This window comes from Pocillopora verrucosa, chromosome 8 (genome assembly GCF_036669915.1).
Source record: "Pocillopora verrucosa isolate sample1 chromosome 8, ASM3666991v2, whole genome shotgun sequence".
Taxonomy (NCBI): Eukaryota; Metazoa; Cnidaria; class Anthozoa; order Scleractinia; family Pocilloporidae; genus Pocillopora; species Pocillopora verrucosa.
Window position 1 is genome coordinate 19,595,658 of NC_089319.1, and position 11,516 is coordinate 19,607,173.

Here is an 11,516-nt window from a genome sequence, read left to right on the forward strand (position 1 = left end):
GTGACCGGTTTCTTCTAGAGAAGAGAGGCGATAGATCACCGACGCTGCATGATATATTAAAGATTTTCCATAGTCATAAACACAACAGACAGCATAGCCAATTAGGTTGCGTAATTTATAATTTACGCCATTGGATTTGTACTTATATTGGTTATCCCGTGTATTGGTGTTAGATTAATTCAGTGTTATGTTTAACTAAATTTAAATCATATGAGAAACGCACCATGAGCAAAACTAAAAGTGCTTGCACTTTCTCACATCCTCCAATGTCAGCAAAATTATTAGACAATCAAGAGCTAAAACCTTATGAAATGAAGGAAGTAAGTATCTAGAGAAACTGTGTTAGTGATTGCATGATAATTCTGTTGGTTCTATTAAATGAGTTGATTACGCAAAGAGTTTCTAAGCTGACGTTTTGAGCGTTAACCCATCGTTATGGCGAATCGCTGACACGAAATTATTCTAAAACCCTATCACTGGAAATTGATGATCATTACGTCAAATTTTTGAACGCAAATTAAGGCTGCATGTTCAGCAAAGAGTGAACATACTTTTGAATCATGAAGAATAATTGAGGTTTACAGATTTTTTTCCTAAGGGCAAAAACGTTTGGCAGTGACTGCTTTTAACTTCTTATTTTTGTTGAAAGAAAATCATGCCCTAACTGATGCAAATTTTTTTTTCCAAATTTTTTGATGAAATTCAGCACTCCACGCTTCCCACATAGAACCTCTAACCATAAATGGTTTGTTTTACTTGATCACGGTGAATCTAGACATGACTTGGCACTAAACCCAAGGCTAAGATATCAATTTCGTCACCAGGGATATCGATGTGCTGAGAGGTGATATCTATCCGTTGGCCGTGAATCGATGAACTGAAAGCCATGTGAAAGTCATAAAGAATGGACAGATCGAGATCGTGAGGCGTACGTTGCACGGCCAGTCGAAAACTGTATCTCTTTCTTGTCTTGATCCGAGAAATAATTAATAATTATCCCTTCCCAATAATTCTGTTGACAATGGAAAACGTCAGAAAGCGACAGCGGTGTTTGATCGGCCGAGAGAATTTAATAGAATAGAATAACACCAAAGAAAACCTAGTCCGTAAACTCAGTATAACGTTATATTAGAATTCTAGTCAAAACAAGATGTTTATTGTTGGTTGAATCTAATATAAGCTTTAATTTCCATGCTCGGACATCTCAAAGAACGATGTTCAAGTTACGAAAATCCGACACAATTAGACACAAATACCAAAATACCAAAAAGGGTCCTATCAGAATCAATAATGAGGACTTAACCTACAGCGATGTAGGACCTCAAACAAGAGAGACGCCTTGACAAACCAAAACTCAAACAGTTAAAAAAAACGCTACTGTAAACGGGGACGAAAAACAAGGCCGATTTTTGCTTTTGGCAGGAGAAGGATGGTATAACATCCTGTGAATACGTGACCTTGACTTGTACGGTTTCCGTGTACTCTGGCTGACGTCACTTCCTTTTCTAAACTTCGGACAACAGCGACCTTTTAACAAGAATTACCAAATTGGGTTGTTTAAGGCTGATCATAATTGATTATGACTAACAAATAGGGGAACATGTCGGAAATCGGCTCCTTAAACACTTACCGGCTCACGTCTTAGGGTTATTTGATAATAAGGTTGAAACATAGGGTTAAGTGGCGAAAATGTCTTAATAAGGAAATGAATTTTTGGAAAACACATTTGCATTTTTCAGCAAGGCTGAGATTATGAAACGCGGACGTGAGTTTCAAATTCTGCGTTGGAGGTTAACCTTGCTACAGATGAGTCCAAACACAATTTGGCAGGATTATGATACTTGGACATCTTTTCGTCAATTTCTGCTCTCCACGTGCGCGGAGGTGTGATGCATTGATTATATAAACCACTGAAGAACCAGGGAGTGCCACTTTAGTTTTTCGTCAAGCTGTGGGATCGTTGGTCATCCAACTAGTAATCTCGACTTCAAGTAAACAAAATTGGTAAGGTAATTATTTCACTAACAGTTTAGTCTTACATGCATGAAGCGGTTTTAGCTATGTCTGGTTTTATTTTATAATTCTTTTTCATCGATTCCATCGATCGAGGCAGTGGTTTCAATCTTACATATATTGCTAATATTGAATCTCAACCACACCTGATGAAAAGAAGGGGCTCGACTCGCTCAGGGGTATACATCAGACGAGTTCTATGTTCATTAAAGGTGTGCAAGATGATGCATTAATTTTTTTAGCCGTCCCATCAAATAGTTCACAATAGTTTGACAAAAGATTTTGATATATCTATATTTAAAAAGCCAGAAACATATTGTTCTGTTTGTGTAAGTCCTTTGCGTGACTGAGTAGGGAACCGTTGTTTGTCTCTGTTATTGTCTTCTAGTTGTCTGTATTCTTATAAGATCATTTATATCCTGACAGGTTGATCAGTACTGAGGCTAAAGTTCATCGCCTCTCAACCGAGGATGGGCCCACAGGTGATCAAGACAGTTTTGCTCCTTTGCACAGGCTTGATTCTCTGTGACGTATATGCAGGTATGAACTTTTGGATTTTGTGAAAAGCATTTGCCATATTTTATCATAAAAATTGGTCTTTGTACCGAGTGCATTTTTTGTATCAATAGTTTGGTCAAGGAAAGTTTGCCGAAGCTCAACGAACACGCTTATGGTGATCAGATCACGAATGTCGGCAAGTTAAATTAGTCGCAATAGAGAGAGTGAAACCGTAAATGTATTACAATCGAGTTTCGCCGAAGAATTGAAAGCAAGAGAGTGACAGTGCTGAGTGATTCTCGGTCTGAATGATAATCATTTTGTAGTAAAAGATTGGTAAACATTGTTATGATGGTGCAAGCATGTGCGTCCTTCAAAGTCGTTGTTCACTCTTGTCAAACAAAGGCTGGGAAGAAGACTAGTATTTCACCTGAGTAAACGATATCAAATCGATTCAGTGGTCAAATATCTGCGCGTGTGTGAACATAAATAGGCCTCAGTTTTGTTTCCACTGTTCAATCTAATCACTTATCTGGCGTGACAAGACCAAAAACAGTGGTTGGACTCAGCTATAGGCTGACGTTTTCCCTGAGCCCACGGATTTGAAATTTCTTATCTCTATGGGAATGACTCGCTACAGACAACAGAATTTCTGCATAAATGATCGACATACCTGCGTTATACTTTGTATTTTAAGCGGCTAAATATTTAGTGGTTTAACTGGTCAGGTTGTTTTAATCCTTTTACACTCGAGATCTCTTTAGTAATTCCCCTTACTGTCTGCCATACTAGTCTTAAGACATCACTTCGGAGAATTTTGATATTGATCAACCACCATTCCTCTAATGATTAGTTTTTGTTTTAATTCTCATCACTTTTTTGCTTAATATTGTTATGATATGGTAAGGAGAAATTCTGTCTTGGTATTTCATGGGAATTAAAAAAAGAAAAAAACGAACAGTTAATAATAAGCCTCTAAATCCTTCCCTGCAGAATTCCCGTTCCGTATCAGGTACGAATCTTTGGGTTGTTACAGAGACAAGCCAGATATACAGATAAAATCTTTGGAGGGAATGGACAGTCTCCTTAACGACAGCTATAGGCTGAGAACTGATGCTATACAAAAGTGTGCCATGGCTGCCTTGGTAAGAGGATTTACAGTGTTCGCAGTTCAAGATGGCGGCATGTGTGTTAGCGATAAACACGCGTATTTCTTCCATGAATTTGCAGTTAAATCAGAAAACTGTAAAAGTGACGGAAAAGGAGGAAATATGGCTAATCAGGTCTACTATCTTAATTCAACACTGAAAGGTATGGATCGTAATTTGAAAGGAAAAGTATCCAAGGCTGTTTACACCATCTGCATATCATTTCGCACGATATTTAAAATCTGTTATTATAAGAGGTCGCTGAGAAGATAAAATACAGTTAGGATGGATCCAGGAATTTTTGATTGGGGGCGGGATTTTTAGGCACTTAGGGTTTTTTTTCCTTCTCGCGCTAGAGCCTGAATAAGCTGAGAAACAAATTAAGAGAAGTAAATTTTGAAGACTTCATATTGAGTAGTAATATCTGGTCCTGTCGGTGTGAGAATTTTGGTTTTAGACAAGTGTAATCCTTCTGGATCTGCCACTGATTTAGCAAACCCAAACGTGATGTTTGGTGTTTTTTTGGGGATAGTTTTTGAAGTTAGGGTTCATATCTCAAATCTCTTCTCCACAATTCTGAATATAAAACCCATTCGTGAAGCTTTTTGAGACAAAAATGAGAACATTATGTGACTCGAAGCCAGCTATGTACGCAGGTCTTTCGAGCATGGGCAGCACCTCTCAGCTCGTTGATGTTTTCTGGGGTGCCCTCCTTACTACGTCGGATTAGTTGCAAGACTAAGATGTAAGAAATCGAGTACAAATAAGTGGCAAATGGCAACTTCACTGACGTAAACTCTTAGTTGCCGAAACAAACTCGCAAATGTAACAATTCTGCTCATTTTCTGTCTTTAGAAGTCCTTGGCACTGTTTCTTACACAAAACTTGGATGTTTTGATTTCACCGATGCTCACACTGTGCCCAGCCTCGAAGGAGAGGATTCTTTGTTGGATGGTTATTACACAACGAGAAAGGACGCTATTAGTAAGTGTGGACTGGCGGCTGACAAGCGAGGACATAGAATGTTTGTTGTCATGCCAAGCGGACAGTGTGCAAGTGGTCCTACTACTGGGATGTACAGAAAGTTTCTACAGTCAGGATACAGTAACGTGGAATGCACAGGAATGGCTCTTTGGAGTAGCGTATACCTTCTCAATTTTAGCCGGTATGACGATAGAGGTGCTAACAATGTTGAAGGTAACGGAGATACATGTATTCAGATTAAACAAGTAAACTGTGTTTTATAGGACGGGGATGAAGCTGTTATTTAACAGAGCGGAGCAAAATGTCGCTGAATCGCGAGCGTTTCCCACCCAGAGGTACAGATTCACCACCGAGTACATGTACCAAAATAGCTCAAATAAACTCGACAATCAAGTGTAGAACTCTCAAAGCAGTATCCAGAAAACACTGATTTGAAGCCATAATTATTTGTCACTTACATTTCCTGCTTCGAAAGAATGAAAATGAAACAGTTAAATGATTATCTACTATCGTTAGAGGTAAATGAACTACTGTTAATTTCGCAAAGTTAGCTTTGCTGGTTCCAACCCTCATTTGAGTGACGGTCTTTCGTAGGAAAATAAAAATATGTAAATGTTCTATTTTTCAGTAACAGTACCGCCTGAGCCGCTAAAATACACGTCAATTGGATGTTTCCTCCAGTCCCTTTACATGGCTGAGAGATATCGTCTTCTTGTGAGCTATGAGGGCCAAGATCCACTTCTAAAGGATTTCTACCAACTACGAAAAAATGCGATTGAAAAGTGTGCTACGGTAGCCAAGCGACGTGGATATAAAGTTTTTGCTCTGATCAACGGCGGCAAGTGCTTGACTGGCCCTAAAGCTCACACAGTGCCAGTATTCAAAACGTTCCGGGCTAAGGGATGCGAAAGCCACGGAAAAGGAAGCTTTCACAATCTTCACGTTTACGTTGTTGGAGAACTGAGAAGTACGATGATTTTACGATTTTAATGGTGTACGTTAAGAGCCTTTTGAATTTGGGTAATACGACTGTCATACTTTTTCTTTATTATACACCAGACACAGTACATTCTGTTTTTTTTCCTTTTTGACAGATTTCTTCTCCGCAATACCATACACACAACTCGGTTGTTACAAAAACGACACAAATATGCTTGACATTGAACAAATGGACCCAGATGTTCTTGATGGTGATTACAAATTGAGAAAGGACGCAATTGGCAAATGTAAATTAGCCGCCATCAAGAGACGCAGTGAAGTGTTTGCAATCCAAGATGGAGGAAAATGTCTCATTACAAGAAATTCTTTCAGAGTTTTTGATGGAAATGGGATCTTACAAGACTGTAAAAGTGACGGAAAAGGCGGACCAGGGACCAGTAACGCTTATGTGATAGGGAAAATTAGCGGTATGAATCTTTTCTCATGGATGTCTCCTATTATGAAGAGCTAGGAAGGGAGGGGTCTCTCGTTGGCTCACTTAGGGTGGGTGGGTGGGCGAATATAGTCCTACTCGGTTAGAAATGAAATATTTTTAGTTTTTAAAAACTATCATGATGGTGATTTCTCCCCTGCAGCTCTAAAGCAGTTTTTTTTTTATTAGTATTAACTTAAGCTTGGGTCACGCCTTAAATGGTCAATAATCTCTGATCGCTTCCCCCTCAAAAGTTCCAATTCACTTCACATGGCTTTGCTTCGTCTCCCTACCCCTTCTTTCTGTACTTAAAAATCCTGATCCTCCCATGATGACAACTAAAAGTCAGCAGAAACTATAAAGTGTCTTATCTGTGCGAAAGAGGGTGTTAAGCTGCTGCCACTAAGAGTCAAGTCATGATGATATTACCTAAGAGAGTAGAATGCAAGGTTTCTTTTTGAACAAAGTGTTTAGTTAACTATTTAAAAATAAATTTCACATCCAGTTTGAAGGAAATAACATTGTTATAACAATGGCTTCCGTTGCAGAGCTTCGGCCTATGTTGACCAATTATATTTTAAACGAAGGATGTTACAAGGACCTTCCTATCCGTGCTATGGAAAGTCTTGAAGGAAAAGACCCCATACTTCTCGATGGCAATTACGCTTCAAGAGATGATGCAGTTCTTAAGTGCCTCTTGTTAGGAAGGAAACTTGGATATCTCGTGGTGGGTGTTCAGGATGGTGGCATGTGTGTTGGTAGCACCAAGGTGAAAACGTATAAGAAATACGGAGTATCCCATGATTGCAGGGGAGATAGGAAAGGAGGACCGTGGGCCAGTGAAGTATACCTTAGCTTTACTAACCGCATCACTGGTAAGTGTTAATCTGAGAAGATGTGTCCAATGGCAGTGGAAAAATTATCACCGGTCCCGATACTAGCTGTAAATGGTGGCTTTTAATTACCAAATGTCTTGACTTGTTCTTTAGTTGACTGATTTGCAATGCGGAGGTTATGAAACATTGCATTTACCCGCACTTTCAATCTTAATAATAATAATAATAATAATAATAATAATAATAATAAAGGCTTTATTACGGTATATCCATAGAATGGCTCTTCACCCGAGTAAACTAACTAAGTTAATCTACGCTAAAAAACCAACAAATTCATGATGATAAAATACAATTAATAATTATAATACAAAGCATTTGGAATTAAGACCGAAGCAAATTACTATATACAAGATTTCAAAAAAGTAAAAGCCTGTTTTGAAAATGATTTGCTGTCCACACACGTTCTTGATTGTTATGATATATCCCTATCATTATTACCATGGTTTAACGGCCAACGGCCTATTTTTTCAAACAAACGTAGTTCCCTCTACATCCAATGATCTTTTTCACAGATTTTCTGGCCGGTGTTACCTACGAATCTAAAGGCTGCTACAAAGACCAAGAAGCGAGAGCTATTTCTTCTTTAGAAGGAAAAGACGTTCTTCTAAGTGATAGCTATACGGAGAGAGAGGATGCTATTCAAAAGTGTGCAGTGGCAGCCATTATACGAGGATACATAACATTTGGAATCCAAAATGGTGGCATGTGTGTTAGTGGCCCTAACGCGCACCAAACATATAGCAAATACGGTGAATCAATGGATTGTAAAAATGACGGAGAAGGAGGACCTTGGGCCAATCAGGTTTACAATCTTGTTGGAAGGGTGGACGGTAAGTTGACATGAATGTATTAACATCTAAACCTAGTGGTCTCTTCTACGGCCACCGAATTATTGGCCAAATTTGGCTTAAGCTTCAAGTAGGGTAAAAAATATTTCACTCTCGTTTGTACAACACATCGCTTGATGAATTGTGACAACCGTGTTTTTTTTTTCTTTTTTTCCGAATGTCCTTTAACAGTATCTTTAATTTTAGCGTAAGAAGGAGCTGCTCCATAGACAAAGTTGAGTTGCGTCATTTATCTTCGGTTGAAAATTTGAATATTAGCACAAGTTCCTGAAACAGTTGAGGATATAGCGGGCTCACTCCTTTTTCTCAAATTATTTCCTTCCAGTAATTTGACGTTTTTGTATTCGCAGATATCTTTGAGAGTGTTTATCGCTTACATGTTGGATGCTTCGATGACATGCAAGCACAGAGGATTCCCAGTTTAATGCAAGATCCTGTATTAAACATTACCATTACTTCGGATTTTCGTGAAATACATGCACATCTTAATCTCAGTCAACAAGAGGACCGATTTAACGTGAAGTGTGCATTAGCGACCTGGAGGAGAGGATATAAAGCATATGTTGTTACTGCTGACGGGCAGTGCGCCAGTGGTCCTGATACGCACACCAACATTGTCAAGTTTGGTTATGGCCTAGAAGAGTGCTCAACCGTACCGGCGAACAATAAGGCGTACCTTGTTGGTCCTGGTCCGTTTATCCCACCCTTTGAAGGTATGATGAATGTTTCCTGCCTTTTTCTCTTGAATACGAGAAGAGAGACGATTACTTCGAAGGGCCAAAATTAACAATTTGATCAGGACGTTTTGATTTATTTTTTTTTGCCTGGGATCTGTTATGTGAAGGGAAAATTTGTCACCTTCCATTGGGATAAAGAAACAAGGTAGGGTAAACTCCTTATCTGGGTATTCAAATGAACTTGATCCAGAATACAGATCCTTTTAGGGCTCAGATAAAGGGAAAGAAAAAAGATTTCACATCTACCTTAGAGATAGAATTTATAGAAAAGCCTATAGGTCAAAACAAGTGTGTTGAAAATTTACGTAAGTTACAAGTATTATCAAAAAGCCGGTTGAACAAGTGGATGAGAAAGCCGGTTATCCTGGCAAAAGCCGGTTTAACAGGTAGAGAGAGATAAGAAGCTTGGATCTGTTGAACACTTTAGTAGAGACTTGCGTTAGATTTTATTAAAAGGCTGAGAGGACATGATAGATTTAAAACAACAAAAGGAAATAGGAACTGAGGTGTCTTTGATTTTGATAACAAATTGAATTTGTGATGTGGTCAAATTGGCCTTGTCTAGTCACTTAAAATCAATTAAAATCAGCAACGATTAAGAAATTATTAAACGATGTCTGGGATTCCAGTGAATTTGCTCGACTTCTATGATTGGTCTGGATGTGGTCAAATTGGCCTTTTCTAGTCACTTATGTGTAAATTAATTGATATTTCCTTTTTGTAATTAACTAAACTATCCGAGCTTCTATGAGTTCAGTTAAAGATTATAAATCACGTAGTGCACGGACAACGCCCCCTCTAGATCCATAGAGAGCTGTGTTGGTTGGAAACCACACTTCTTCCTAAAATCAGCAACGATTAAGAAATTATTAAACGATGTCTGGGATTGCAGTGAATTTGCTCAACTTCTATGATTAGTCTGGAAGACTCAAAGTTATCTGGTCGGATGCGATACTAAAGCCAATCAGTATTTGATCATTAGCGTTGCTATCATCATTTGCGTGACACATTATTATGATATTATGTTGCCCTTTGATGTGATTGGCTGTTGAGATATTGTGGGTTTCGGATTTACGAAAATCAACTGATATAAACAATTGTAGAAAGTGACTAACAGTTACATGCCAATTTGCATTTGCTTTCTACAATAGGGTTACATGTTGAGTATGAGTCTGTTGGATGCTATGAAGACAAAAGAGTACCAGCTATCGAGAATGCTACTCCACTTGGTTACGATCTGTTGGGTTACTATATCAACAAAATGAAAGGAAATGAAATCCAGAAGTGCGCATTATATGCAAAGCTGATTGGGTACAAGGTGTTTGCGATTCAAAATGGGGGGGAGTGCCTTACCAGTGCCACGGCCCATAAAACATACAGTAAATATGGTGAATCGCGGGTCTGTAAGGGCGATGGAAAAGGAGGACCCTTTGCCAATCAAGTGTATCGTTTATCTGAGAGAAAAGGTATTTTGTTTTATGTTGTTGTTGTTGTTGTTTTTTTTTTTGTCTTGGGTTTTTATTGTTTTCATTAGAAGCCTCAACCTTGTCCCCAGTCTACATTTTCTTTAAGTGTCAATAACAGCTGCGGACGAAGATGGCAAACGTTTTTTCTGGATAGGGCGGAAAAATAAAAATGGCACAACTCGATTGGCCCATCCAGTTGATAATAGTATACTACATGATGAGTTAATAATACTAGCTTCGGGACGGGTGAATTGAACTGTCAATTTTCTTTACTTCTTGGATATCGTCACCATCAAAAGAAGTAACGACGAAAAACCATACCACCACCGATGGAAAACTTGATGAAAATCGTTTACTCTTCCATTGGAATTGGTGTTTTACCTTTTACGAAAATTGAAAAGTGTCATTGCCTTTTTAACATGACCATCTTTATCTTCCTTTCCTTTGCAGGATGAGAGCGTGTGCCAATGAGCTTTCTAACAGTTCGTGTAGCTCATCTTTACAAAGAAAAATGGAAATTACGTCATAATACATGGCAATAAAGCTCTTGTTCAAAAAACTTTTTTTACCGTTGTTCGTCTCTTTAACAACTTTGCATAGAGGGGAAAATCATAGCAAAACTCGCCTAAAAACTTTCAATAAAATGTAGTGATTTTCAAACTCTTAGCTATCTAAATAATGAATTCACATTTTGAATGCCTCACACTTAGTGCAATGGGTAATACTTCTTCCAGCAAGAGAGAGTCGGGGGATTGATTCCTCGCGGCGATAAGTAATTCTTTTCATTCTTTTTCTTTCCTTTTTTTCCTTTTTTTTTTTTTTTTCCAATTTTACTTCCTCTTCAAAAGCATTTGTTTTTTCTCTTTTCGCCTGTAACATCACCTTTTTTGAGTGCAGAAATCGGCATTTAAGAAGCTAATTCCCGAAACGCAGAGTTTGGTTTTTCTTTTCCTGCTTTTGAAAAAAAGAGGAGGTTTTCATCATTCCAGAGTATAGTTAATCGATATTGCGTTTTTCGGAGGTCGAATTTTCAAATTTGGGACCCACAAGGTTTATAAAGAAGGCCTAAATATTCCAAAATGTAAGACGGCTCATCACCTTCGAGCAGTATATATGTGCATATCCCATCGCCTCATATGTGTGATAAAACTTTATGCCTGCAGCTTAAATTTCAGTCTTTCTTTCATTTATTAGTAAAGTCTACTGATCTCAGAATTCGGTCAAAGATGCGTTTTTCCTCTGCAGATTGTGAAATGTTTTAACAATTCTCGGCTCTCAGTTGAACTGAAAAAGCCAATTAATTACATACTAGTCATGTTAGCGAACCAAAAAAGTTACAGAAAGACAGATTGATGGAATGGTTGAGTAGGGGGGGAAGGGAGTGTGAATTTTGGTTCATAAAAAGAACTTGGAAATGGTCTTCAGCAATTTTCCGAGTTAAAAACGCAACAATTTCACAGAGCGGTTCAAAAAATTAATATCCAAAGAGATGGACTTTGGCTTCAGATGAATTTG

At 38.3% G+C, this 11,516-nt stretch overlaps 1 protein-coding gene across 2 annotated transcripts; it reads left to right on the forward strand.

The window, feature by feature from the left end:
* Window positions 1-1,810: 1,810 nt before the first annotated feature.
* On the forward strand, window positions 1,811-10,533 carry LOC136283076 (uncharacterized). Of its 2 annotated transcripts, XM_066171287.1 has the most exons (11): window positions 1,811-2,004; window positions 2,440-2,553; window positions 3,505-3,822; window positions 4,515-4,856; window positions 5,272-5,610; window positions 5,738-6,049; window positions 6,603-6,929; window positions 7,463-7,780; window positions 8,149-8,511; window positions 9,687-10,001; window positions 10,452-10,533. In XM_066171287.1, exons 2-11 carry the CDS (start codon window positions 2,484-2,486, stop codon window positions 10,454-10,456), a joined length of 2,709 nt encoding a protein of 902 aa, XP_066027384.1. In that variant the 5' UTR covers window positions 1,811-2,004; window positions 2,440-2,483; the 3' UTR covers window positions 10,457-10,533. The 2 variants fall into 2 exon arrangements, with proteins under 2 accessions (XP_066027384.1, XP_066027383.1); XM_066171286.1 differs by lacking the exon at window positions 10,452-10,533 and having other exon boundaries at window positions 9,687-10,144.
* The last annotated feature ends 983 nt before the right edge of the window (window positions 10,534-11,516 follow it).